General features: G+C 47.5%; 2 protein-coding genes across 8 annotated transcripts in view; one reads left to right on the top strand and one right to left on the bottom strand.

Moving 5' to 3' along the window:
- Positions 1–24947, top strand: part of EMILIN2 (elastin microfibril interfacer 2) — a 53588-nt gene extending 28641 nt beyond the window's left edge. For 3 of the 4 annotated variants that reach the window (XM_016156929.2, XM_036229881.1, XM_036229882.1), the window contains 4 exons: positions 12326–12739; positions 13947–13979; positions 14640–14768; positions 16404–24947. In XM_016156929.2, the coding sequence (XP_016012415.2) occupies positions 12326–12739; positions 13947–13979; positions 14640–14768; positions 16404–16741 (914 nt within the window). In that variant the 3' untranslated portion in view covers positions 16742–24947. The remainder of the gene's footprint in view (positions 1–12325; positions 12740–13946; positions 13980–14639; positions 14769–16403) is intronic. The other variant, XM_016156939.2, reaches the window with a different exon arrangement.
- LPIN2 (lipin 2) overlaps positions 20105–25064 on the bottom strand; it is a 79244-nt gene continuing 74284 nt past the window's right edge. For all 4 annotated transcript variants that reach the window (XM_016156971.2, XM_016156954.2, XM_016156962.2 and 1 more), the window contains 4 exons: positions 24801–24953; positions 24296–24410; positions 23541–23644; positions 20105–23219 (listed from right to left, as the gene is read on the bottom strand). In XM_016156971.2, the coding sequence (XP_016012457.2) occupies positions 23075–23219; positions 23541–23644; positions 24296–24410; positions 24801–24953 (517 nt within the window). In that variant the 3' untranslated portion in view covers positions 20105–23074. The remainder of the gene's footprint in view (positions 23220–23540; positions 23645–24295; positions 24411–24800; positions 24954–25064) is intronic.

Raw genomic sequence — 25064 nt, 5'->3', positions numbered from 1 at the left:
CGAAACTTCTGGAAGTTGTTACTGGAGCTAATAATTGAGGAATGGGTCGGGGTCAGAAGAGCAGCAGGAGGCAGGGCCTGTCTGGTGAGGAGTCGGTGTATTGCCGCATAACAGCCTACCCCCAACCTTGCTGGCTTAAAGCAACAATAAAGTGTATTATTTTCCACTATTCTGCAGGTCAGGAACTTGGCAGGGCTGGGCTTGGCAGTTCTTCTCCTTTTGGCGTCAGCTCCAGTCACACACTTGGCTGTAATCAGCTGGCACTGGGCCTGGCTGGGCCGGGCCGTCCAGGAAGACTTCATTCACACGTCTATACCTCAGGACTTCTCCTCTTAGTCACACGTCTATTCCTCAGGACTTCTCCACTTAGCCTTTCTCTCTCTCTCCCCTACCATGTGGCTAACTTGGCTTCTTCATGGCGTGGTGGTCTCAGGGTAGTCAGATTTGTTACTCAGCAACTGGCCATAAGGGAAGGTGAAAGCCACCGGGCTTCTTCCAGGCTAGGCCCAGAGCTGGCATGGCGTCACTTCTGCCACATTCTATTGGTCAAAGCAAGTTAGCTCTTGAGGGGCGATGTGGCTTGTCCGTGTTGAGAGCGAGGGAATATTAACGATAGTCTTCGTACCTCCCATCATGATCAAAGCACCAGGGGTGAGAATGTATAATGTAGCGGATACAGTAGCCAGGGACCAGATTGCTGGACGAAGGATGCAGACTCTGGTGTCCTCACTCAGTTCACTGCCATGTCCACGGATCCCATTCTTTTCTTCAGAAGCACTCCCCAAAAGGGGCTGAATTACCCAGGAGGCAGCCAGTAGAGGAGGAGAGGGGTTTCAGCTGATGCTCAAAGTGATCCAAATTTCTTTCGTGTCCTTCCCATTAGTGCAGATGTTTGGTTATTTGGGGGACAAAAGGTCCATGACTTTCGTCTAGGACTTGGGCAAGTGCCTACTTTCCAAAAGGTGAAGAACCACTGTATTTTTATTATTGTCTTACCTTCAGCTCAGTGAAGTGGGGGTGATACTTCTCTCCTGCCCCCTGTACACTCCTACCCATTCATTCGTTCAACGAATATTTACTGAGTCATATTCTAGTGCTGAAGTTTCACCCCTCATGGATCTTACACTATACTTGGAAAGACAGACAATGCATAACCAAGCAAATACAGATCTGATTTCAGCTAGAGATCAATGTGAGGAAAGGTACAACAGAGTAAGGTGATAGTGACTAGGGAACAATGTATTTTAGGGGAGTGGTCAGGGAGGGTTGCTCAGTGAAGATAACATTTGAGCAGAAATACGAATAAAATGAGGGGCAAGCACTGCAGAGATCTGTTGGACAAGTGTTCCAGACAGAGGGAACATTGTGTTCAAAGGCCCTGAGGCAGGAACGAATTGGCCCTGTTTGAAAGCCCCAAATGCCAGTTTGATCAAATCTGTGGGCAGGGGGAAGGTCATAGGCAGTGAGGGCAAAGAGGGGAGGAACCAGATCATGTAGCATTTTATAGGCTATGATAGAGGATTCAGAGTACAATGAGACGCTATTAGAGGATTTTGAGCTAGGAAGTGATAATTATTTCCCAGGTTTACAATTCCAGTTACTCCGTATTTTCTCTGTGACTTTGGGCAAGTTATTTATCTACCTACTGCCTTACTTTCTGCATCTATTAATTGGAAATAATATTAATACCTCAAAAATTTGGTATGAAGATTAATAATCCTAAGTGGAATATTACCCACTATTTTAAGGCTCTGTCCCGTCTAATGGATGTTTAATCTGCTTCTTTTCTCTTTCTACAGACCCCTCCACTGGAGGGGCCTGTCGACACAGGGATGCAGGATGAGAGAGCTTAGTGTTTCTCTGAGAGCCAGAGGGCGTTTTCTCCCTCTTTCCTTTTTATTTTCTTCTTTTCTAAATTAGGGGTCAGGTAAGAAGTGTAAAAATCCTAGAAATCTCCCCTTCCTAGTATTCAGGATTCATGTCCAAATGCTTTTATTGACCAGAAGCTTGACACTTAGGGCTAAATGACAGGCATTCGTAAGTCCTTCGTGCTGTCTGACGTGGCCGTCGTGGTTTGGCCCTCTGTGCTCGGACACTGAACCCTATTTTCACAGATGGGTGTAGGCACTGGTCCTTCACCCCTTCTCACCAGCACCCTCTCCCTTTCCTTTTAGTCAGCGTCCTATCCCCAAGTTGCCCAGTTTCACCCTGCTGTTGGGTAAGGAGTCTCCCTTCCACCAACAGCTCGGGCGTCTGCCCCAGGCGAGGGTGAAAGGCAGAGTTTATTTTCTGCCTGGGCCCCAGGACGGCCCTGGCCTGATTGCAGCCTTTGACAGCCCGGCACATCCCAGCCTTCTCGTGATCTGATCTGACGTAGGTGCTGAGCCTGGCTGGACTCCAGTGGCTCTGCTGTTCCTCTTACAGTTGGAAGGCGAGGGGAATTCCTTGTGTTGAGAAAGCTGGGGATGGTGGGCAGACGGATATTTCTGTGCATCAGGGAAGCTCTCTTTCCCTTTGTCACGGTTCCAAGAAGGACGTGCCTGCCTAGATGCTACAGCGTTGCAACATCCTCTAGTGACAGAGCACTACTTCCTTTTCCAAATCACCCACATCCTTCTTCTGCTCATGGCTTAGGGTAGTTTCTCATAGTACTTGAATTATATTAATAATATTACATTTAGGAGAGTTTCAAATTTAAGAATCCCCTGTTTATCAAGTTGCTTAATTTAAGATGTGCAAGATGTGTAACAATGGAAAAGCACGGATTTTACAAATAATTAACCATAAAGCCCAGCCAGGAGAGGAAGTGTAGCCTGATATGCATATTATGATGGTTTTGGCCCTCAACTTGAAATCAGGGTCAGTTTAGGTCTAAGACAGCATGGTGGACATGGAGTTTTATAAATATATAAAGGCTAAATAAACTGTGTACACTTGGACCATACTGACTCTGGACACCACATACCCTTTGACCCCGTGGGCACCTGGCGTTTGCAGTGCTCTTTAAGTTGGTGTAATAGCAGCTGCTTTTCTCCATCTAAACCTTGAATTTAGAAGTGCGGGGTTCTGAGGACTGAGATTTCCCATGGCAGCATGCAAAATCCTCTGGGAGCTTAAAAAAAAAAACTCCTGGGCTCACGCAGGAGATTCCTGCTCAACGGGGATGAGGTGAGACCCAGGAATTTGTTATTAAATTTGTAATTGAAACAATAGCCCCCTAGCTCTGGTCCTGGAAGTGGAAGGAAAGCCACCTCAGGGGCAGAAGGAGACAACAGCCCGGGACAAGCTACACCCAGAAAGAAGGAGAGAAGGAGGAGGGAAGTTAGGAAAGAATGAAATCACCGGCTTTGACACCTGCCATTGGCAAACGGGAGACTGTGCATGTGTGAGTTCATTTACTGACTCTGTTCCATTCATTATTGATCTGTGTCTCCTTACTTTTCAATTACTGCAGCTTTCTATTAAGTCTGAAAATCAGGTAGCATCAATCCTTTCTGCATTTCCATATAAACTTTAGAATCAACTGGCGAATCTCTATCAAAAAACAAATTTCGCAAGTGATGCTGATGCTCAGACAGGCAAGACCTCCCACCCCCACCCCCACTCCTGGCCGGGACTCGGATACTAAATTACTTCCCATTTCAAGTGTATGGCCACAGATTTCAACATATGCAGCTAAAGCCGGATCTATATTTCCACGTTGTGCTGTTAGGAGTGTAGCCGCACTCCCTTGTTTAGCCTGAGTCCATGGGCTTTCCGTGTGGTCACGTCTGGACTCACTTGCTTGGCTCGGCCCACTGAGCTCGGCCCTCTGGAGGGAGGGTCAGTGTGGGCCCTTCCTGGCAGAACCAGCAGAGTGCTCCCTGGGACAAGCCGGAGGGTGTTTTCCTCTTCATTCTGAAGAAGGGACGAAGCAGCATTTAGGTTGCCATTTGCTTGGAGTAGAACCATCCCAGTATGAATACATGCTTTCCCTTCCTTCGTTGTCAGAAGAATTCAGGTTTTCTGCCAGTTGTCTCCTCAGCCTGAGAACCTGTGCAAGCCCCTCAGTGCCTTCCATGTAGGGGGCACGCCCCCTGGCCTGCTTCCACCTCAGCCTTCCTGCAGGGAAGATCAGTAACTTTCCTCAAGAAGCCCATTTCCCGTGGCCTGCCCGGTGCCCATTCAGGGTGCACAGTTCCTCTGAACTTCCTGATGAACAGATATTTGTCACGCCTCAGTCAGTGGTGGTGACCTGGGGGCCGATTCCCAGGAATTGAGTTTTTGCCTCACGGTGTGGTAACCAACTCTGAAAACATCTTACGTCTATGTTCTAGGCTGCCTTATGTCAGCATTTTGATGGGGATGTATGTATATATATATATTTTAAGCCAGAAGTCCTGATTGACATCTTTAAACTCCGTCTACAGTTGTAGCATTTGGTTTGCAACACCCTCTGGATGCCGGGAAGATGAGATTTCACCTCCACTGGCCTAATGTACTGCACTTCAGTCTCGCAGTGTTTTACAGTGAGGGACGCTCACCTGCACCCATCACTTCATCTGACTGGCACTGAGTCCTGCCTGGGTGACAAGAGGCGTTGCAGGTTTGGCCTGTGGAATGGAGGAGGTTGATAACTCAGGTTTCAGTGGTCTTCCCGCAGCCAGCCCTTCAACACAGACTCTAACATCTAAGACCAGTGTCTGTCCCCCACAGCCACTCGTTCTGTGCCAAGACACCACCAAGTTGCCGGGAACATGCTAAGGAGCTTTAATTTTTGCAATTTAGATTCACATTGCAGCTGGCCTGTCTCCAGGGTTCCCTAACGGCTGCAGGAGGCAGACAACCCAGGCTCCTTCAACAGAGTGGGGGCGTTGGTCTGCTGGAAGACATGCGTTCTTAGAAGAGCAGCCTCATGGATTATTGGGGATTTTCTTAGGCAGGCCTATGTTACAGTAAAGTTGAAATGGGCTTTTATTAAGAACTTTAAAGGAGAGGGAGTGGCTTTTACTATTGGTTGTCAGGTCCATCCTCGGTAAGGCTGTGGCCCTGGCCAACCTGCTCACAGTGGCACCAGGCCACACATTGGCTTTAGGACGGCACCATGGGGCAGGTTCCTGGAACAAGAGCCGGCACATGTGTGCCTTATTCACTTCTTACCACTCATGCTGTAGACACAGGGGCAGCAATACTTGGCTCTTATGAAGACCTCAGTTCAAATGGTCACTCTCTGAATTACAAACAGATGTTCAGTTCAGAAAGATAGGGACTGCCCAAGTTATCTTTCCAGAATGAGCAAAATACTGTACAGTCTGTTTTGACTTTGTAATAAACGTATGCATCAGACACACCACGTGACACTGTGGAGTGAGTGTGAGCTGGAGAGGCCAGGGCAGGGGACCAATTGGCTCCAGGGCAGCTTTCTGTCTCGTTACTGCCTTTGCTGTGATGTGATGGGAGGTTTGGAGCATTCGGCTCTCCATAGCAGTCGTGGATGGAGTCCCCAAGGCGATAAGTAGAGGATATTTGGCCCAAGCAGTATATTTGTTCATTCTTTTCCCTCTGCCTTCCACTGGTATGGCAAGCCTGGGTGCTGAGGGAGTGATGACTATAAGAGAGAGAACTGTCACCGTTTCTGTGAACCAGGATCGCCCTAATAGGACACCAGACTGAAATCGTTGGCAAAATTAGGGTGCCAGATTTAGTGGCTGGCAGGAATTTGGGTATGGCCCACAGTACCTGCCGTACTTCCAGGCTTCTTTCATTCATCAAACATGTAAATGTCTCACTGCCACGGGCCAGGCCCTGTACATAGCCCTGAGGATAAAAGATCGTTGAAATGTGTCCTCAAGTGCTCATCACCAAGCAAGAGAAGAAAGATAAGAAATTGAAAGAAACCCTAGAGACTCAAAGAGCTTCATGGTTCAGAGGCAGGATTGTTCAAGCCCTACTGGGCAGATCCAGGATGGCTTCATAGAGGAGGTGGTATCTGAGCCGGGACTTCAGGGATGGGTGTGTTTCAGTGAGGGAGCCAGGAAAGGCCATTTAAGGAGTGTGAACAACAAAAGCAAAGGCACAAAGGAGTGAAGCTCAGATGAGAGCCGGGCACCAGCGAGGGTACTGAAGCCTGCAGGAGGAGACGGCAGGTGGTGTGAACACAGGACATCAGACAGAGGAGATTTACCTCAATTTTATGAGCAGTGGAAAACAGCTTTTTTTTTCCCCAGTGAAGAATTTTGAGCAGGGAAAAGATCACTAGAATGCTTTCTAAAGAGCACCATGAAAAAAGTATGGAGAAGCCAAAAATATTTCAGAATTAGAATCAGCTGGACTTAGCAACTGATGGTGGCGAATGTGAGTGAGTGATAAGGGAGAAGAGGACAAATTGACTGAGTGCCTGGATGAGGTGACCAGCAGGATGACAGTGGATGTCACAGAAAGATGTGATGGCGATAGGTAAGAAAACCAGGACCAGTTTGAAGGACTGGACTTTTCTATTTTAAGGTACTTTGCTAACTGAGGAAAAGTATTTTTGTTTTTAAATTTTGGATGGAGACTCCTAAACTTGGGCTAAAAGGAAGGAGCTTGTGGGGAGGAAGGAAAGAGGGATAAGAAGAGAGTGATGTTGGATGGAGCAGCTCTGAGAAGGGAAGGTAGGTGGGCGCTGGAGGCACAGGCAGAAGCATGTGCCGTGGGAGGAAGGACAACCTGAGCGAGGAGGAAGAAAGAGAAGATGGATAAGACATAGACTCGAGCATGCTTGGATTGGAAGGGGTAGGGTAGAGACAGGCCCTTGGTAAGTGTCTTTTATGATTATATTTTATAAAACTAAGTAGAACATTACTGAGAAGCTTATAATGAAAATCAGCACTGCTGCCCCCATTGCTCCTCATTACCCTTCTCACTTTCTAGGGGCAGCCACATGCAACTCTTTGAGTTACTATTTTACCCCTGATATTTGCCTCCATATTTCTAGATTGATTTATTAGCTTTAGATATCTCTATGAATATTATATGTAGTGTTTAGATATTATATTATTTACAAGACTAATATACAGACAGTCTATATATTAGGCTCTTTCATGTCTCTCCCTGCTTCCCTTTCTCTTGCTCCCAATAGTTATATCACAAAAATCAAGTCAATATTTATGCTATTATGAATGTAAACAGCTCAATAATAGCTAAATATAATTATGTCGCTTTTTATTTTGCTCTTCATAGTAGTGTTGCATTCTTATTTGCTACATTTTCTGTATCTATTTTGGATTCCTACACTTCAATACTCTCTCAACATAATTTTCCACAGCAGAAAATGTCGGATAGTTGTCAACTCCATTTTTTTCAAACCGGTGACCTCCCTCTTGGAGTTCTTTCCTCGTGATCCAATCTGGACCACTTATTCTTTACACATGCTATAAGACTTTCACCCTGAAACTTTCTTCACTACCATCCTAGTAATTTCTTGAACCTCTTTCTTATCTGTGACTCTTCACATTTCTTCCTTTCATGGGTCACTCCCTTGTTTCAGCGGAGCACATTTTCCAATAGCTGTTTAAGAAAGGGTGCTTGAGAGTTTTGTTTCGTTTTGTTTTAAAACATTGCATATCTGAAAATATTTTTATTCCAGTCTCATAATTGACAGACCTTTTGGCTGGGTATAGAGATCAAAGTTAATGATATTCCCTGCAATTTTTGAGGCAATTGTTCTCTTATTTCCTAGTTTATAATATTGTTGTTGAGAAGTCTGATGATGACCATCTCATTCAAAGTAACTTAAAAAAAATATTTCCCCTGAAAGCTTATAGGATTTTTCTTTTTTCTTTTCTTTTCTTTTCTTTTCTTTTCTTTTCTTTTCTTTTCTTTTCTTTTCTTTTCTTTTCTTTTCTTTTCTTCTTTTTTCTCGGCTTTATTGAAATATAATAGACAATTAGTTGCTCGTATTTCCATTGTACAATTCAATGAGTTTTTTTTTTTCAGTTGCAGTTGGCATACAATAATATATTAGTTTCAGCTGTATAGCATAGCGATTAGAGATCTATATAACTCACAGTCGTCACTCCACTAAATTCTAGACCCCTCTTCCCTCTTACATATTACCACATTATTAACTATTTTCCTTATGCTACACTTTATATCTCCATGTCTATTTTGTATCTATCCATTTGTACTTCTTAATCCCTTTACCCTTTTTCACCATTCCCCCAAGCTCCCTCCTATTTAGTAGCCCTCAAAGTATTCTCTGTATCTATGAGTTTGTTTCCGTTTTTGGTGTTGTCATTGTTTGTCTTGTACTTTAGATCCCACATGTATGCGAAATCACGTGATCTTTGTATTTCATCTAACTTACTTCATTCAGTGCAATACCCTCTAGGTCCATCAAGGCAATATTTTTTTCCATCCCCTTTCTTTTAGTCTCTGTGTGTCTTTGAATCTGAAGTGAGTCTCTTATAGGCAACATGTGTAGGGTCTTATTTTCTTATCCGTTCAGCCACCTATCTTTTGGTCGGAGTACTTAATTCTTTTCCATTTAAAGTACTTGCTGATAGAAATGTAGTTATTATCAGTCTTTATTCATGTTTTTAATACATGTTTTTTCTTCTTAAAGAAGTACCACCAACATTTCCTGTAATACTGGCTTGGTGTTGATAAACTCCTTTAGCTTATTTTTGTCTGGGAAGCTCTTTATCTGTCCTTTGACTCTAAATCACAGCTTTGCTGGATAAAGTATTCTTGGTTGGATCTTAGATTTTCATCATGTTGAATATTTGTGCCAAGCCCTTATGTTCTGCATAGTTTCTTTTGAGGAATCAGCTGCCAGTCTTATGGGTGCTCCCTTGTAGGCAACTAACTGCTTTTCTCTCACTGCTTTTAAGATTCCTTCTTTGTATTTAACCTTTGGCATTTTAATTATTATGTGTCTTGGTGTGGGCCTCTTTGGGTTCATCTTTTTTGGGATTCTCTGAGCTTCCTGGGGATGTATGCCTTTTTTCTTCACTAGGTGAGGGAAGTTTTCCATCATTATTTCTTCGAATAGCTCTTCAGCTTCTTGTTCCCCTTCAGGTATCCCTATGACCCAGATATTTTTGCATTTAATTTTGTCCCATAGGCTCCTTAAATTATTATTATAGTCTTGGCTTCTTTTTTCTTGCCATTCTGATTGGGCGTCCTTGGCTTTCCCATCCTCTATATAGGTCATTCGATCCTCTTCTTTATTCCCTTTGTTTATTCCATTTAATATACTTCTCATCTCAAATAATGTGTTCTTCATTTCTGACTGGTTCCCTTTTATAATTTCCATTTCCATTTTTATGGTTTTTTTTTTTTTTATCTCTTTGTTAAAGTTCTCACTGAGTTCATCTACACTTCTCCTAAGTTTGCTGAGCATCTTTATAACCATTGTTTTGAACTCTAGTTAGATTACTTGACTCCCTTATTCTTGGATCTCTGTTTTTTTCTCTCATATGGCTTCTGCTTCTTTGTCTTCCCATTTTGGCTGCCTTTCTGTGTCTGTTTTCTATGTACTAAGCAAAGCTCCTAAGTCTCCTGGTCTTATTAGTGTGGCTTTGTGTATTAGGTGTCCAGTGGCACAGTCCTAAGAGGGGTTCAGCTGCTGGCCAAGTGTAGCCCCAGCCTGTGCCCCTCTGGGGCCACCTGTTAAAATTAAGCAAGCAATCCACAGATGCTGTGCTCAAGAGGCCATGCCAGAAACCGAGGCCAACTGCCACCAGTGTGAGTCTTGGGGTTGGCTCAGTAAGGAGCACTGGACTCACTGAGGATACACCTGGATGTGGCTTGGGTGGGGCTGTGAGTCAGGAGGTGGAGTTTTAGGGACTCCTCTGGGCAGAGTGACCTCCGTTATCCAGTTCAATGATATCTCAGCTATGGTGGTGCATTGCCTGCGCACTGGGAGCAGATGAACAACGGATGAACAATGGATACCGCCAGCACTTCTGCCTAGGAGAAAGCCTCACCTCTGGCCCTTACTCCAAAAATTTATTGTCCCCCTGTAAGTCCCTGGTGCCCCCTGAGCAGCCAACCTGGCGCTGGTGCTCAGAGCAAGCAGGCCCATCACCATGACAGTCCGCTTGTGGACATGGCCCCTTTAAGAGGTGTCTGCAGCTGCCGGCTGCCACTGCTGTAGCCTCTGTCCCACTCGGCCCCTGGGGACTGGGCAGTCTCGCATCTTCGCCCCCTCCCACCTTCCACCATTGAAGCTGATTAATTATTTCTCTCCCTGGTTGTAGGGCTTCTGATCATTTAGATCCCAGGAAATTTTCCTTGCTGTTTGCTCCATGTTTCCATCCCAGCTTCGGTGTGGTCACAAGAGGGATGAACAAAGCATTTTTTCTGCCATTTTTTGGTGCCTCTGTAGGATTTTCCTTTATCCTCAGCATCTGAATATGCCTTGGTTTGGGTCTTTGATTTAATAGTTGTGCTGGAATCTTTCTTCTTCTTTACTCCTGAGAAATTGCATTGTATTTGATAATCCTCTTCTTACCACCTCATCATTCCTACACCCCAGCTTTTCTGACTTTTTTATTGTTGTTGTTTATTGAGGAGGAAAAGACTTCTGGGTTGACTTCAAATTTTCTTATGATTTTGCTCCTATTTTCTACTATTTTGTCTCCCCATTCTGCCTTCTAAAGATCTTGATTTTGTCTACTGACTCTTTCATTGAATTTTCTTATTTTGGCAAGGGTATTTTTAATCAGCAAAGGCTCATCTTTATTCACTAATTATGTCTTTTTTTTATACCAATCTATTCTTGCATCTTGATGGTGTCTTCTGTTTTTCTGAGGGTGTTCCACATTTATTTTCTTGTATTGTCTCTTTATCCAAAGTTTCTTTTCATTAGTTGGTTGGATGGCTTGTGTTGGTCTTTGCCTTTTACATCAGAGGCTTTCCTTGCACTTCAGGTGATCTTGACTGTGGTCGCATTAAAAGGTGAGGCGTAGACAGGGTTTCGTGCCTGTGGGCTTCACTGTGGAGTCAGTGTGAAGACTCCTCCTATCTCTGAGCTGAGGTGATAAACAAGTGTCCTGGAAGCTGAGCGGGGGAGGGGGCTGGGAGCCTCCTAATTCAGCGTGCAGACTTTGACTTAGTGTTTTCGGATGGCTCTCAATTCCTGTCCTTCACTGTGCCTGGTGTCCCCTTATGTCTGGAATCCCTCTGCCTGCTTCTCTGTTAGCCAGGGTTTGGAAGAGAATTAAGGCCTGATGCAATTCCATGGAATGGCACGAATTAACTTCTCTGCATCCAGATGGTATTCCTGTATTAACCTTGGGAGAGTTGAGAAAGTAATCACCTGGTACATTCTCTACAGGGCTTAATTTTGTCACCAAGCACAGGGCAGGAAAGGTTGTCTGAGAAATAACCTCCCTTTGGGGATGGAGGTGGGTGAGCAACCTGGCTCTGTGGGTAGTGGGGGAGCATGTGTTTGGTGTGCCATAGGTACCTTAGTGACTGCTAAAATCAAACTGAACAATGAGTCAGAATGCCACCACTGACCGTCAGGACAGACTTTTATAGCGTTGGAACCTGGGTACCGCAGGCACCAAAGGGACCAAGGAGGTGGGGGAAGTGGCTTTTGAGGGTGGAATCTGGCCAGTCCCAGTTATTCTTAGAAGCCTGTGGGCCCTCAGGAAGGCTGCCTAGTTCCAGGAACATATTCATTGGAGGAAAGGGCAGAGCTTCCCGGCTGTCACAGCACCATCCGAAGAGGGCTGGAAAACATGCATCAGGAGGCGCCTCTGGCGGAAATCCCCTTCGCTGGTGATCTTCAGGCCGTGGTGGCAGGCAAGGGGTGTCACTGCTCCTTTGGCACTTGTTCCTGCTGTGGACGTGTCCCGAGTTCCCTGACACCTGCTTGGGTCACCTTGGTGTCTGGACCCAGGAGGTCCTCAGCTTCTGAAGCCATCCACGGTGACGCTGAGACTGGCTTGTTTGAGAGAATGTAAGTTTGCTAGTGGCAGCAGGTTCGCTTCAGTAATTTGGGATGCATCTATGGTAGCATTATGCTCTGAAATCAGGAAGTTTTGGGTGCCGGAGCTAAGAAGGGTACTGTTTTGGAGTGCAACCATAGGGAGGCTGAAAATCCTGCTTCCTGGGCAGGGGGCTCTCAGGCCACCTGAGGGCAGCTTGCCTCAAGGTCCCCTCCACAGGTGTGAGACAAGCTGTCTCCACGCTGTGGTGGCTGCTCTCATGTTCTCCAGGGCAGCACTTCATCGATGCTAACACAGGGGCAGCCAGCCAAGCGCACACCTTTAGTCTCACAGAGGGGCTGTGGCGGAGCGGTCAGGCCTGAGGTTTTTAACTGTGTATGTCTTTTCACTTTCCAAATGCTCAGCAGAGGAGCCCTCAGAAGCGCCCCCACCTCCGCCCCGAGGGAAGGCCCCGCAGGCCCCCGAGAGGCCTCCACAGCTGCCAGAGGCCCCCACGGAGCCATCTCATCCAGAGCTGACCTCTCCATCACTGCCAAGGCCCGGCGCACCCCCACCTCTCGAGGACCCTGAACAACGACTGCACACAGGCCAGCAGCCTGTCTTGCCTAAGAGGCCCCCACAACTGCTACCCCCACCAGCATGGCCTGGCTGGACAGGGCTGCCTTTCTTGCCTGGTTCTACTGGGGTCATTATGGAGACTGGAGAGGCCGGGCCTCCGGGGAGGCTGGGCGTGTCCGGGAAGGGCCTGCCCCACGGGGTGGATGGCCACACCAGGCAGGTGCCCATTCCCAGTGCTGAAGGCTTCGCTGGAGCACCAGGTGAGTAAGGCTCACAGCTGCTGCTGCTGCTGCTGCTGCTGGACACACCTGAGCTGCAGAGGGCGAGAATATAGGAGGGGCGTCCTGAGCCTCAGGGGTCTGCTGCAGGGGCTTTGTGGGTCCAGGGACCAGCCTTCAGGGGACAAGGTCCAAAACTTAGTTCTCCAAAGGTGCTGAGGTCCTGAGGGACCAGTTTATGCTAATTGAACCCCCAGAGCCTGGGGTATTCCAGGGATGGTGCAATGAAGTACACTTAGAGTTGCCCCATGGGCTGGAATCCTAGATCATGGGCAGGCTCATTGATCTCACCAGCTGGAAATGTACCTGGGAAACCAAATGTGTACTGGGAGCTGGTGTAGCAGCAAAGACAGCTGCATGTCAGAGTGCGTGGGTCAGAAAGTTCTAGCACAAATCACAAGCTTCCTCACCTGAGGTTCAGCTCCTTCACCTGCAGGGTAAAGATAGTAAAAGGACCTCAGGAGGTTACTGTGAGGGTGGAGGAGGGAAGCCTAGTCTAGAGCTTGGCTAGGAAGTGCTCCGTGTGAGTTGTCAGCACCACTGGGGGCAGGTGGTGGTGGTGGGGGGTGATGGTGTTGGGTAAAGGGAGCCAGTATTCGTGGGATCCCCACTGCCTGCCAAGAACTGAGCCAGGTGCTCAATCTCCTGACAGCACTCTGAAGTTGATGTTAGTTCTAATTACAGATGAGGAAACTGAGGCTCAGGGCTAAGACATGTAAACGAATAGTGCTGGACAGTTCGTTTTGTTAGTTTTATGTATCATGGATGCTTATACATGGTTGGGCTATTGTCTGTGCATCCATCCTTCCATCGATGCATCCAGTCTAGCTGGAGGCAAAGCCTGTGAACAGACAACACTAGAGGGCAAGTGTGCTGGCTGGCAAGTGAGCCTGATCCGTCTGTGGACTTCTCCGTGGCTCGAGAAGCCCAGCATCCCATCTTTCTCCTTGCATTCTCCCAACTGTCATACGTTCAAGGGCCATCTCTGCCCACGATAAGTGGGTTAGGAAGGAAGCAGGCACTTTGCATATAACTATGCCTGTTTCTAGGAAGACAACTTAGAGTGGGTGCCCTTGTTCTATGTCTATTTAAAGAAATAGTGTGAGGAGCGGGGAGAAAAAGGGGGGCTCCCAAAAATGAGTTGCTGTTTAGGATTTTGTTTGATATTCCATTCTCATTTTTTTTCCAGGATACCCCAGGTCACCTCCTATAGCCTCCCCAGGTACGTTTGCTGGGAGACCAGGCAGGAGGCTGGTTCTCCTTGGCACGTCCTTCTTCCTCTCTTCGGGTAAAGACCGGGGCCCAGCCCTTCTCTACCCACCAGCCATGGGACAGGCTTTCTGCTGACTGCAGTGGACCGAGTTCCCCTAGGGTTTGCTTCCCAGAGAGGGTCGGTCACAGTCATGCCTGAGACAAGGGGTTTTCCTTCATGGATCATCCCAGCTCATGGAATTTCCTGAGAAACTGTGTGGGCTTCTCCTTGGTGTGGCCTTGATCAACTTTCTGGCTTTCTGGAGTCCAAGTTTAAGCTGCTCCCTAGATTATTCCCATTATCCACTCCCTGATCACCCCTGTCCCCCCAACACACACACAAATGTATGATGCACAAAGCCTCCCACCTCTGCACACAGCATCGCATAGTCTGCTCTCACAAAGATATTCGGCCTCAGGCCCCTCTGCCACACACACTCCCAGTGAGCGCCTGTCCAACTAACTGCCCAGCTGCCCTCACCGCTGACCTGACAAGGTCTGTCTGGCTCTAGAGTGCGAGGATGGTTTGTGCCGTGGAAGCTTTACCACTTAAGGGCAAAATAAAGCAGCGAGGCCGCCTCTCGGCACAGGCCCCGACCACCTGCCCGCGAACACGTGTCCTCTGTTCCAGGGCTTGTGGCACCTTCTCTGGTGTCTTTCTCTGCGGGGCTCACCCAGAAGCCTTTCCCCAGCGATGGAGGCGTCGTCCTCTTTAACAAAGTGCTGGTCAATGACGGGGACGTGTACAACCCCAGCACTGGTAAGTTCTGAGCAGTGTGCTGTCTGGGGTGCTGGGGCGGGAGGTGCCGCAGCAGCTGAGGACCCTGGAGGGGGCAGCTGGCAGTGTTGCTGTTCCCTGTTGTGGGTTTTTGTGAAGGGGTTTCCAGCTCACAGCCCGTAGGGAGGGTGGATGTGCAGTGACATTTCCCAGTTGTGACAGCCTCTGCCATGGGAATTATTCTTCAAGTGATTGTGGAGCTTGTTAGCTTTCCCAGCCTCGGCCACAGAGAGGTTCTTTCTTGCAGTCTGTCATCCTCATACCCTGGGACACCCCGCCCAGCCTCCTTCAGGAGTTTGTGGTCTGTGATGAACACAGCCAGAAAAGGGACAGCATTCCTTCCAGCAGGGCAGCCCTGGGTGTGGGGTCTCCTGCTCTGAAATAGAATTGCGTTCTGGATTCTGCCTGCAGCACCCATGTCGTCCCCCAGCCCATGGGAATAGTGAGGACAGAGGTCACCCTAGGTTCCTGCAGTCCAGGTTCCCTCCTTCCTGCCAGCCTACCACTTCAGGGCCTGGGCTTCTGTCCCTGGGGTCTGGAGGCACAGTCCTTTCCATCAGGCCAGATATGGGCATCTGGTCTCCTGTGTCAGGGCCCATGAGGTGTGCCTGGGGCAGATCATGGCTGAGCCCTGAGGGAGGTGCTCAGGTGCCAAGTGGCCTCCTGGGGATCTTTCCTGGGGAGCATGGAGACCTCTGAGGAGAATCTAGGCTCTGGGACTGTCAAGTGCCAGCAGATCAGGGTGCCCACACGGTGCTCCCAGGGCCTGCTTGCTTGTGACAGTGGATTTCTGGAAGGCTGTTGGCAGATGGAATCGAGTTCTTTCTGGGCAGATATTCGCCATAACCCTCATGTTTACCCTGCCTGGCCACTGTCAAGTTAAATCTCACCTGTTCTTAGGATGGTGGTTCTTAAGTGTTAGCATAAAAATCTCCTGTAGAACCTAGAAAAATGGGTCTTCCAGGCCGACTGGAGGGAAGCTCGGGACCGTTTCTAAGCCACTCCCGAGGCTCCAAGGTACACAGGTTGCCATCTAGCAAGTGCTGCTTTGGCTTTCAACTCAAGTATGGCTTCCTCTGGCACCCTCACTTCCTGCCACCTTGGTAGTGGACAGCTTGTCCACTCTTCAGGTCAGGCGATCTTTGTTAGCAGGGATGCTACTCCTCCCATGATCCTGAGATGTCTAGTACTTTTCTCATTGAGCATCCTCAGTAAAGGAAATTCTGGGTGACCCTGAGTGAGGTTTCACCCCAGGAAGACTCTGAGGGTTCATGAAAGCCAGGTGTCTCAGTAAAGATTCCTGAGACTCCTAGAGCTTTAGGTTTCTATTCAAAGCTGAGGAAGAGAGCTGGGTGGCCTAGCATTTTTAAGGGTGGATTGAAGACCTAGACCAAGATTCCTTCTCAGCTCCAGGCCCCTATTCTGTCAGCTCTTGAATGTGAGAAGCAGAAGACAGTGAATCTCACAATGAGGATTGCGTCAGTGGCAAAGAGCAGTGCATGCTAAGGGGACCTGTCACCGGGTGGGTGTGGACGGGCTACCTCCCCAAGCGTTAACCTGTTGCAAAGGGCTGTGCTGGGGTTACATCAGAACAGATGTCTGCCTTCTTTTTCCCAGGGATCTTCACGGCTCCATACGATGGGCGCTACCTGATCACAGCCACCCTCACTCCTGAGAGGGATGCATATGTGGAAGCTGTCCTGTCGGTCTCCAATGCCAGTGTGGCCCAATTGCACACAGCTGGCTACAAGAGAGAATTCCTGGAATACCACCGGCCCCAAGGAAGTTTGCACACTTGCGGGGGCCCAGGGGCATTCCACCTTATTGTGCACTTAAAGGCAGGAGATGGTGTCAACATCGTGGTGACAGGGGGCAGGTTGGCTCACACGGACTTCGATGAAATGTACTCCACATTTAGTGGGGTTTTCTTATATCCTTTCCTTTCTCACCTCTAGGGTACAGGGGAATGGGGGGAAAGAGTTGTAAGAACTGGAAAGCTTTAATATATTCAGTTTATGTATGTAACTGGAACCCTGGTCTAGGTTTCTAGACATCCCACCACTTCCCCCAAGGTAAAGAAAGGCCTTACCTGGCTGTAGAGGCTACCGTACCTTAGAGTTCCCCAGCAGGCAGCCAGAAGTTCTCCAGCAAGGTTAACATGGCCACCAATTTGTCACTCTGATGGGATAGCTGAAAAGTTGGACACACCTCTCTACCTGTAAGCCAGGTCCTCCCTGTCTCTCACACGTCTGGCTCTGTGCCGAGGGGCCTGAGCTGGGACTACAGGGTGCCAACTGTGGAGAGTCAAACTGCTACTCTGTAGGGCTGTCGTAGAATCACATCCTGATAGAGAAGGAAGAGCTGTTGGATACAGGCCCGAAAAGAGGTGGGCTGGCCAAAACTGGTACCTGTGGCTAGTCTACGAGAAAGCAAACCTGTCGCCAACTGAGTTTATTTACACGACATGCAGGAGAAAAGTTTAAACACTGAAGTGCTGAAATGGCACATGGTACCACTCAGAGACCTGAGGTTTACAGTCTGGGCTGTCCCAGGTTTGTTCACCACTGCTCACCCGAGCCTCTGCGCAGGGATGCACAAGACTGTTTGTATCGCTTGTTTGGCTCCTTGAATGACAAGTACGATTTAAGTGCAAAGACAGGGAGTGCCAATAAAGATATGAAACCACTAAACCATTTCAAGTTATTTAAATCTGGTGCCTTATGGATTGAGTTGTTACTAAAAAGCAAACTGCAGAAAGGTAATTGACTTTTCGATGGCCATTGAAAGTAAGCTTGAATAAATTAACCTCAACCATATAAGTTACCCCACAGCATCCAAGATGTATACTTGGTTCTTTTTCTGGTTGTAAAGACAGCTAAGATGTGCTTGGAGGCCCTCATGCGAGCCACACAGCGGAAGAGCGGCTCCTCCCGGGGATGCTGAGAATTCACATCTCATCAACAGCTGCCCAGGCTAATGAGAGCACTCAAGGCCCAGCCCACACAGATGCAGCTTTAACTAGGGTGTCTAGGCAACGAGAGGCCCAACATAAAGCTTGAGTACACGCTGAAAGCTGAGATCATCTGAGAAAAGCAGGCATCTTCCCGTGGAGAGCATGTTGTGTTCCAGGGAAGGCCAGGCAGATTACTCCCTTCCCAACAGCCACAGAAACCTCTAGGCGCACCAGAACCTTAGTTTCAAGGGTCTCCGCTCATCGGGTTAGTAAACTCTGTCAGGCCAGAGCCACTGGGGGAGGCGAGTTCCCTAGAGCCTCAGGGGAAGTTCTGGACTGTAGACTTGTTTCCCTGGCCTGGCCTGGCCTGAATCAAGCCACCGGATACTCTCATGCTATAAAAACTACTTTGCATTTCCAAAACTGCCTGCACATGAGATAACAGAGTGGCCACTGGACGCTGCAGAGAAGAGCCTTCTTCACTCCCTCCCTCAGCTAGGGAGCAGTGACCAAGAACCTGAGGGTTTGCTGTTTTAGTATTTTAAAGTCTGGGACTCTCTGTCGAGGAGCAGGGTGGAAGAATGGCATCCTCATCCCATTTCTCCAGCTGGGAACTGGGTAAAAGTGGCTGCCAGAGTATTGCTGGTTTCCTAAAAATGACTCATAGGAAAAACTCCAATGCAATGGAGCATTTTCAGGAAAACTCAGTTGGCATGTGCACACGCTTTAGCCCTCTTCTGCACGTCCCCTTGTAAAGACCATACTTGGTGCCTAAGGGCACACAAGCACAAGAGGAGAAAAGGGAGGGATGAAGAAGGTAGTGACTACTTTCCATTTTTTCTACTCCATAGATGGTTCTCTAGAACACCACTAACACTTGGTCCTCCTCTCTCAGTGCATCCTGATGACTCATTAACTGAAAGGGTGAATTTCAGCTGTATCTCCAGGACAGGCAAAGTAGACGGTCTAAATCACAGCAGGTCCTGCCTTCACTTCAGGATGAAACAGGATGAAAGCTGGATTGTGACTCATTTAGGAGAAGCATCTTTCAAAACGGAAAGGCAGAGAACACAAGGTCACCTGTGAGCAGCCCCAAGCTGTGTGGCTGCAAGTGAGACATGTAAACCAAGCCCTAGGACTTCATCGTCCACAGGGTTATTACCTCTAAAATAAAGTTGTTGCTGAGAAAAAGTCAGGGCACTTCTTAAGGTAAGCAAAGAGAGGACTGGGACATTTTTTCTCCCCTGCATGGAACATTAGCAAATGGCCTCATTTAAATAAAAACACAATGATCCCAGCAATAAAGAATACAAATCAATGCAGACTGCACTTGAAATCATTTCCACATTAGCACATTTAGTTTTCTCAGTGACCATATCATCTTTTCAACTGTTTCTCACAATTTGCAGTTTGAAAGGAAACAGGTATTTGTGATCAGAAACAAACCCAAATCCACACTTGTAAATCTAAAACACGGCTTTGCACCTATCTACTTTCTGAACATATATACGGGTCTTCCCTGTACTGTCCTATCAAAGGGGAAGAAAAAGGAAGAATATGTGCAAATGAAGGAGTGCAGAGTACAGCGGGAGGAAGCCGCGGCCGGGACAGGCCCTCTGAGCTCAGGGATGGAACCTGCGCTGCTCCTCCCTGAAGCACTCAAAGCTGTTCGGAGTAAAAGCCATTTCCTTTACGATCTTCTCTGAGCTCTTCCTTTGTCTTCCCAAAATCCACCCCAAAAAGCCCCAGTGTCCTTCCCTGACCTCTCACCCAGCCATCACTGGATGGCAAAGAGGCATGAAGCAAGAGTTTTCCCACATTTGCAGGCACACCCTCAAAGAGGACTTCTGGGATTCAACATGTTCAGCACATGCTGCATCTGGCAGGGTCTGCTGATCTGACACAAAGATGCTCATTTAAATAATACGTGGGATGTGGTTTTTGATCCAAGATCACTGTGACTCTAAGCTGATGAAACATCAGGATTGGTCAGTAGTACTCACCCTAAGAAAAGTTTTAATGAAAGGTGGGGTGGCTCGGAGTGGGATTCTCAGGAGACCCCTGAAAGGCTGAGGAGTAGGATAGAAATACGGCTAGAGAATACCAGTGAGAACACACCAGAAATTACATATGTATGAATGACTCATTCCCTGGCAGAACCTACAAAGCAAGAGTTTAGTTCCTGAGAGTGAAGCCTCACTTTTGGAGTCAGGTTTTATAAAAACAAGCACCCAAAATAAGTCCTTTCTGTAGACAAATTTAAGTGTCAGCAAGATCGAAATGCTAATTTATGGAAATTATCAATTTCTGGCAAGACTACAGAGAAGATGGTTTAAATGACATCTGAAGGAAAGAGTCAAATGCATTCAGTTTGTTTGTTTATTGTTGTAACATTTTGTTTTGAACATCAAACACTGCACCAAAATATGAGCCATATCTTAAGACAATTGTCTTTGCCATTAACTAAGAGTACTGGACTGATGTTTACAATTAATTTTGACAACTTAAAACTTATTAGTGGCACTGCTATCTAATAATCAAATACTTGGTCATAGAATGTAATTATTAAATTAAAAGAACAAAGTTTCCCTCTCCCTTTCTTACTTTCAAAACAAACCAAAAAAAGTTTTCACCTGGAAAGAGCACTTACTTTAAAAACTCAATTTTAAACTAGTTTCATTAAACCCAGCATGCTCTAAAACAGGGGAAAACAAGACTTCCCAGAGTAAATGATATTGAAAAGATGTTAAAAATCCTTGGAAAAGTCTGTTCTCACCAACTTGCAAAAAAAGAGAAAGTTTACTTATCTATTTTTAAAAGGTCTTGTCTGCACCTTCAAGAACCGTGTGGAAGGCCATGCGCGGTCTTACAGGGCACAAGTACTTCCAGCCATTGACTAGCTGCAGTTCCCCAGCCATTCTACCCGTGACTGTTAGCAGCTTTCATTTTAGGACATCACGGTAGTAAGCTTTCCCCTTTTCCAGTTGAAAACTATGCAGATGCGTTTAAGCAAAGCAAACACAGTACCCACACACAGAGCTACATGGGCATGCTCAGGCCCACATGTACACTTCCTAACGCCTGGGAAGATGTCCATGCCGAGGGTGCACAAGCTTCAGATGAGTCAGGCTGAGTTGGGAAATGGGAAGGGGGCCATTGGCCATTTCACCAGTGAAGCAACCAAGAGGATGACTCAGAAGGGCTCAATCTACCTGCAATCTCCCCATGATACTGTCCTGAGAGCAGTGCGTGGCTAATGCTTCTTCATTTACTATCGTAAGGACCGGTGTACAAACACACTCAAGGGCATCTCTCTTTCACAGAAAGAACACATGTCATTTGTACCAAATGGCAATGGATTTTCAGCACAAACAATACTTTCATAACACTATAGTTAATAGTAATCATCTATTTTTCAGCAAGAGGGACTCCTTTAAGGAAAAAGACTCATAATTAGTGTGCCCACTGGATCACTCTGCAGTGATGGAATGACAGTCTGGCACTTAGGACCACTGGGACAGAGGGACTGATACCCTCAGTGGAGGCCCAGGAGACCTGGGTTCCCAAGTTGGACCTGCTAAGAAGGCCCAAGAGTCGGGAGAGAAAGAAACTGTCTAGTCAAAAACCCTTTAAAGAACAACTTAAAAAGGAATACGGAAGGTGTATATTAAGGTTTTCCATCCGGCACATATGCAGAGGCTCAACTAAGCTGGTTAAATGCACGAAGCTCATGTTCTTCTAAAGCAAACAAGGTCAAGGACACTGACAGCACCTATGAGGTGAAGTAACCACATGGCCACCCTACTAGGGACTGAATTCACTACCTGGGCAGAACTTCACATAAACATCATCTAGTTTCCCTAACCTACTGTATATAAATAAACTCTTTAAACTAGTCCCTGACCCACTGAAGGCGGGAAGGTGTGCACTGGAGGAAGTGTATGTCACTCCCGCTCTGGGAACATATGCCTCCACGTTCTGCCTCTGAGATCGTGTTCGAGGCCTTCACCATGGTCTCCGCATCCAACAGCACTAGGAAAACGGCTAAGTCAGGGCCTTTCAACTCTCCAATCTGGAAAAATAACCACTCCCATTTCTCCATATTTACATTCATATTATTTTGGGTGGAGCACACTAAAAGGAGGAAAGCCCCCATACAAGTATAGAGAGAAGCAGAGCTGGAAATGGAAACCATCCTGAGCGGGGTGGTGCCTGGACCCGCAGCTCTCTGCTCTGGAACTCAGCTCACTGCCTTCTCACCAACAGACCTGTGTTTGGTCATTTTTGGTCCCCTGAAAGCCACCTAACAATTCTCTTGATTTTAATACTGAGGTGATTCTCAACTCCCTGCCTGACAGCTCCAGGGTCTCCCAGCTCTGGAAGGGTGTATGGGACAGAACTCCTCCCTGATGTGTCTGCTCAGACTCTGACACGAGCGCATTACAACCAGGCTGGGAAACTGAGCTGCCAGCAGAAGGGCAGAGAACAAGGCTTCCCGGAGCCAGCACAAGTACACACCTGTACTTCCAAGGCCTCCCTGAAAGCAGAGCTGTTCTTTGCTGTTTAACCAATTCCCACTGTTAGTCCTTTTCTTACAAACATCAAACGTATCCCGCAAAACTGTTTCTTCTGGCTAGTCCAAGACATAACTTAAAGGTCTCCCATCATGGAGCAGTCAGATGAGAAGGTGATGACCTGAGGGGCTTTTCTCCAGAAGCCCCCGTCTGCGGGGCTGGGATGAGTGGCCTAGGCCCCCACCTCGGCGGCTGTTCCAGTTCGGTGCAGCAGGGAAGGAGGAGCCCAAAGAACAAATGTGTGTGGACAGCTGAAGCAACATCACGACCTGGACCTGTAGCAATTTGGTGGACCCAGATACCCTGAAGAAAGCCCTGGTTTTAGAGAGAACACTTTCAACTGCCCAGTAGAAATGATAATACTTTACTTTGTGCAATATTTTGGTCCACTCTTATTTAGCTTCTTTCTTCCTTTTAAAGTATGCAATTAAAGGAGCATCCAGCACACAACTCAACACAAAGCGTGAGTGAGGATCGACCAGTGACAGGAGCCCAGGCCTCCAACCTCAGGTCTGAGCTCCCCTTACTTCTTCCTCTGGGGCACGAAGTTGCAATTGGGCTGAGCCCGGGAGGGCGAAGGAGATGGCAGTTCCAGCTCCAGGAGCTGTCCTGGTCCCTGCTGCTGCCCAGCTGTCAATACGGGTCTTATCCCGCACAAGTGGCTGGGAAGGGGAGCCCAATGCTCTCTGTCCAGCAGAAGTGCAGGTCACCTTCCCTTGTTGCAAGGTGAGCGACTGAGGACCTCCCCCGGAGGTGCTACCTCAGGCCAGGTCATCCAGGTCTACTTTGGGGATTGGGTCTCGCCAGTAGCAAAAGGAGCTGAACTCTGGGCATGGAAAGGCAGAATTCTGTTCCTTATTGAGAAGTGGGAACACGTGCTCCACGAGCTCGCTCAGTCTGTGATACCTAGGAGAAGGGATTGGGAAAGAAACACACAAACTGTTACTATGAAGTTGACCTAAGAGCAGATTGCAGGTTGTAAAGCTAGTAATTCAGTTTCCTCAGATGGAAAGGATCTGAGATAGGTCTCCATCCCTTCCTGGGCTACAGACTTCCTCCTCACTGTCTAGGAGAATCAGCGATCCCATAAACACCAGGCAAAGAGGAAAGCCTCCAAAGGCAGGTACAGTTCTGATACTTTGAGTGAGGCCTGATCCTGAGTATCTGTCTGTCCCTAGTGTCACCTTGGCTACAGAGCTCTAGATTAAGAAGTAGAAACACACTTACGAGGACTTGTTTCCTTTGGTCCTTTCTTGTATTAATTCACCCTTGGGGTTCACGGTGAATATTCTACAGTCTGGAACTCCAACTTGTGTATAAGCATAGACATCCTGGAGAAGAAAATACCAAGTGAGGTGATTACAGGGAGAATAAATTAGGAGCTGCTTCTCCAGTCCCTTGTGAGCTGGAACTGCACAAACAGCAGACTGTCTATGGAAAACATGCAGAGCTGGGCACTGTACAGCTTTTCACTGAAACTGAGCTTTGGACAAACCCAAACGAAGAGTGAAGCCAAACCCAGAGGGCGCTCAGGGAGTCAGGAAACACAGCCACCAAGGAGACACCAGGGGCCGTGGAGCAAGAGGGGCCCCACTGCCTGCCAGAGGCCGGGAAGCAGCCCCTTCTGCATGCCTAGGATCTGAGGGACCCTCTGAGGGGAGATGGGTCTGGGAAGCATTAATGAAGGGTGAGCACTCATGCCGTGGTTCTAGGGAGGATCTGAAGGCAAAGCTTAGAACCATGTAGAACGTGAGTGAGATCTGTCTGAGGAAATGGAACTGAAACCACAGACACAAAGAGAAAGTGCCCTTCATTATACACCAAGTACTTAAAATCTGGAACAGATGAAGTGAAAACCGATTTAACAGAAGAGTCATTTGCCTATAAAATTCATTTGAGAATTACGGCATGACTATACCCTAAGAGCACATTTCTCTGAATTTTACCCACATCAGAACACGCAGCCCACAGGAGACACTTACATTTGGACGGTTTCCAAAGGCAGCATAGAAGGGCTGCTTAGACGGTGCAAACAGATTCCTGATGTCATTGAGACACTCAATTTTGAATTTCTCTGGTTTCTTTTCTATCACTTCCCTAGGGGGGAAAGAAATTCAAATACACTCACCAAATTCAAAAATGGTAGTCTTCCCTGGTGTGTGGTCCTGGAAAGACTTAATGCTCACAACCACCCAACTTTTTAAATCCTTTGTAACTGTTATCTTTCTTTCTCCTTCTCTGCCTAACAAAATCTGATGGGGTTGGGGAAAGAGAAAACAACCACTCCTTGAACTTGACTTTCTGAGCCTGACAAAGACCAGGTGAGTTGTGACTTAGAATGGGGCAGCCACAGAACTCAGACACAGAAGTTCTTAAACAGGTACAAACCCTTCCAACGAGCCTGACATACAGTCCTCACATACAGTCCATTCAGGCCTCAGCCTCTGTTCCCCATGCACTCAGAGTGGCTGCACGCTGGGGAGATACCTGTGGAAGGCGGAGAACAAGCTGCTAGGGGACAGCATCAGAGGGCCCCGGGGCAAGATTGTGCCCTTGTCATTGACCCAGTGCAGGTAGCCACGGGTCATGTCAGCCATGCCGATGGCACGGGCAGAGCAGTACAGAAACTTGTAGCCATTCCTGAAAGAGAATATGTCCTGTTTAGCCCATTGAGCTTTGGCTAAAGGTGAAAAAGAGCACTTTCCTTTTAAAAGACCCAAATAAAGATCCCCTCATTTATAGTGAAAATAA

The sequence above is a fragment of the Rousettus aegyptiacus genome, unplaced genomic scaffold (assembly GCF_014176215.1).
Source record: "Rousettus aegyptiacus isolate mRouAeg1 unplaced genomic scaffold, mRouAeg1.p scaffold_m13_p_12, whole genome shotgun sequence".
In the NCBI taxonomy this organism is placed as follows: domain Eukaryota; kingdom Metazoa; phylum Chordata; class Mammalia; order Chiroptera; family Pteropodidae; genus Rousettus; species Rousettus aegyptiacus.
The sequence above is the reverse complement of the archived record's forward strand: the minus strand, read 5'-3'. Positions and strand labels throughout refer to the sequence as shown.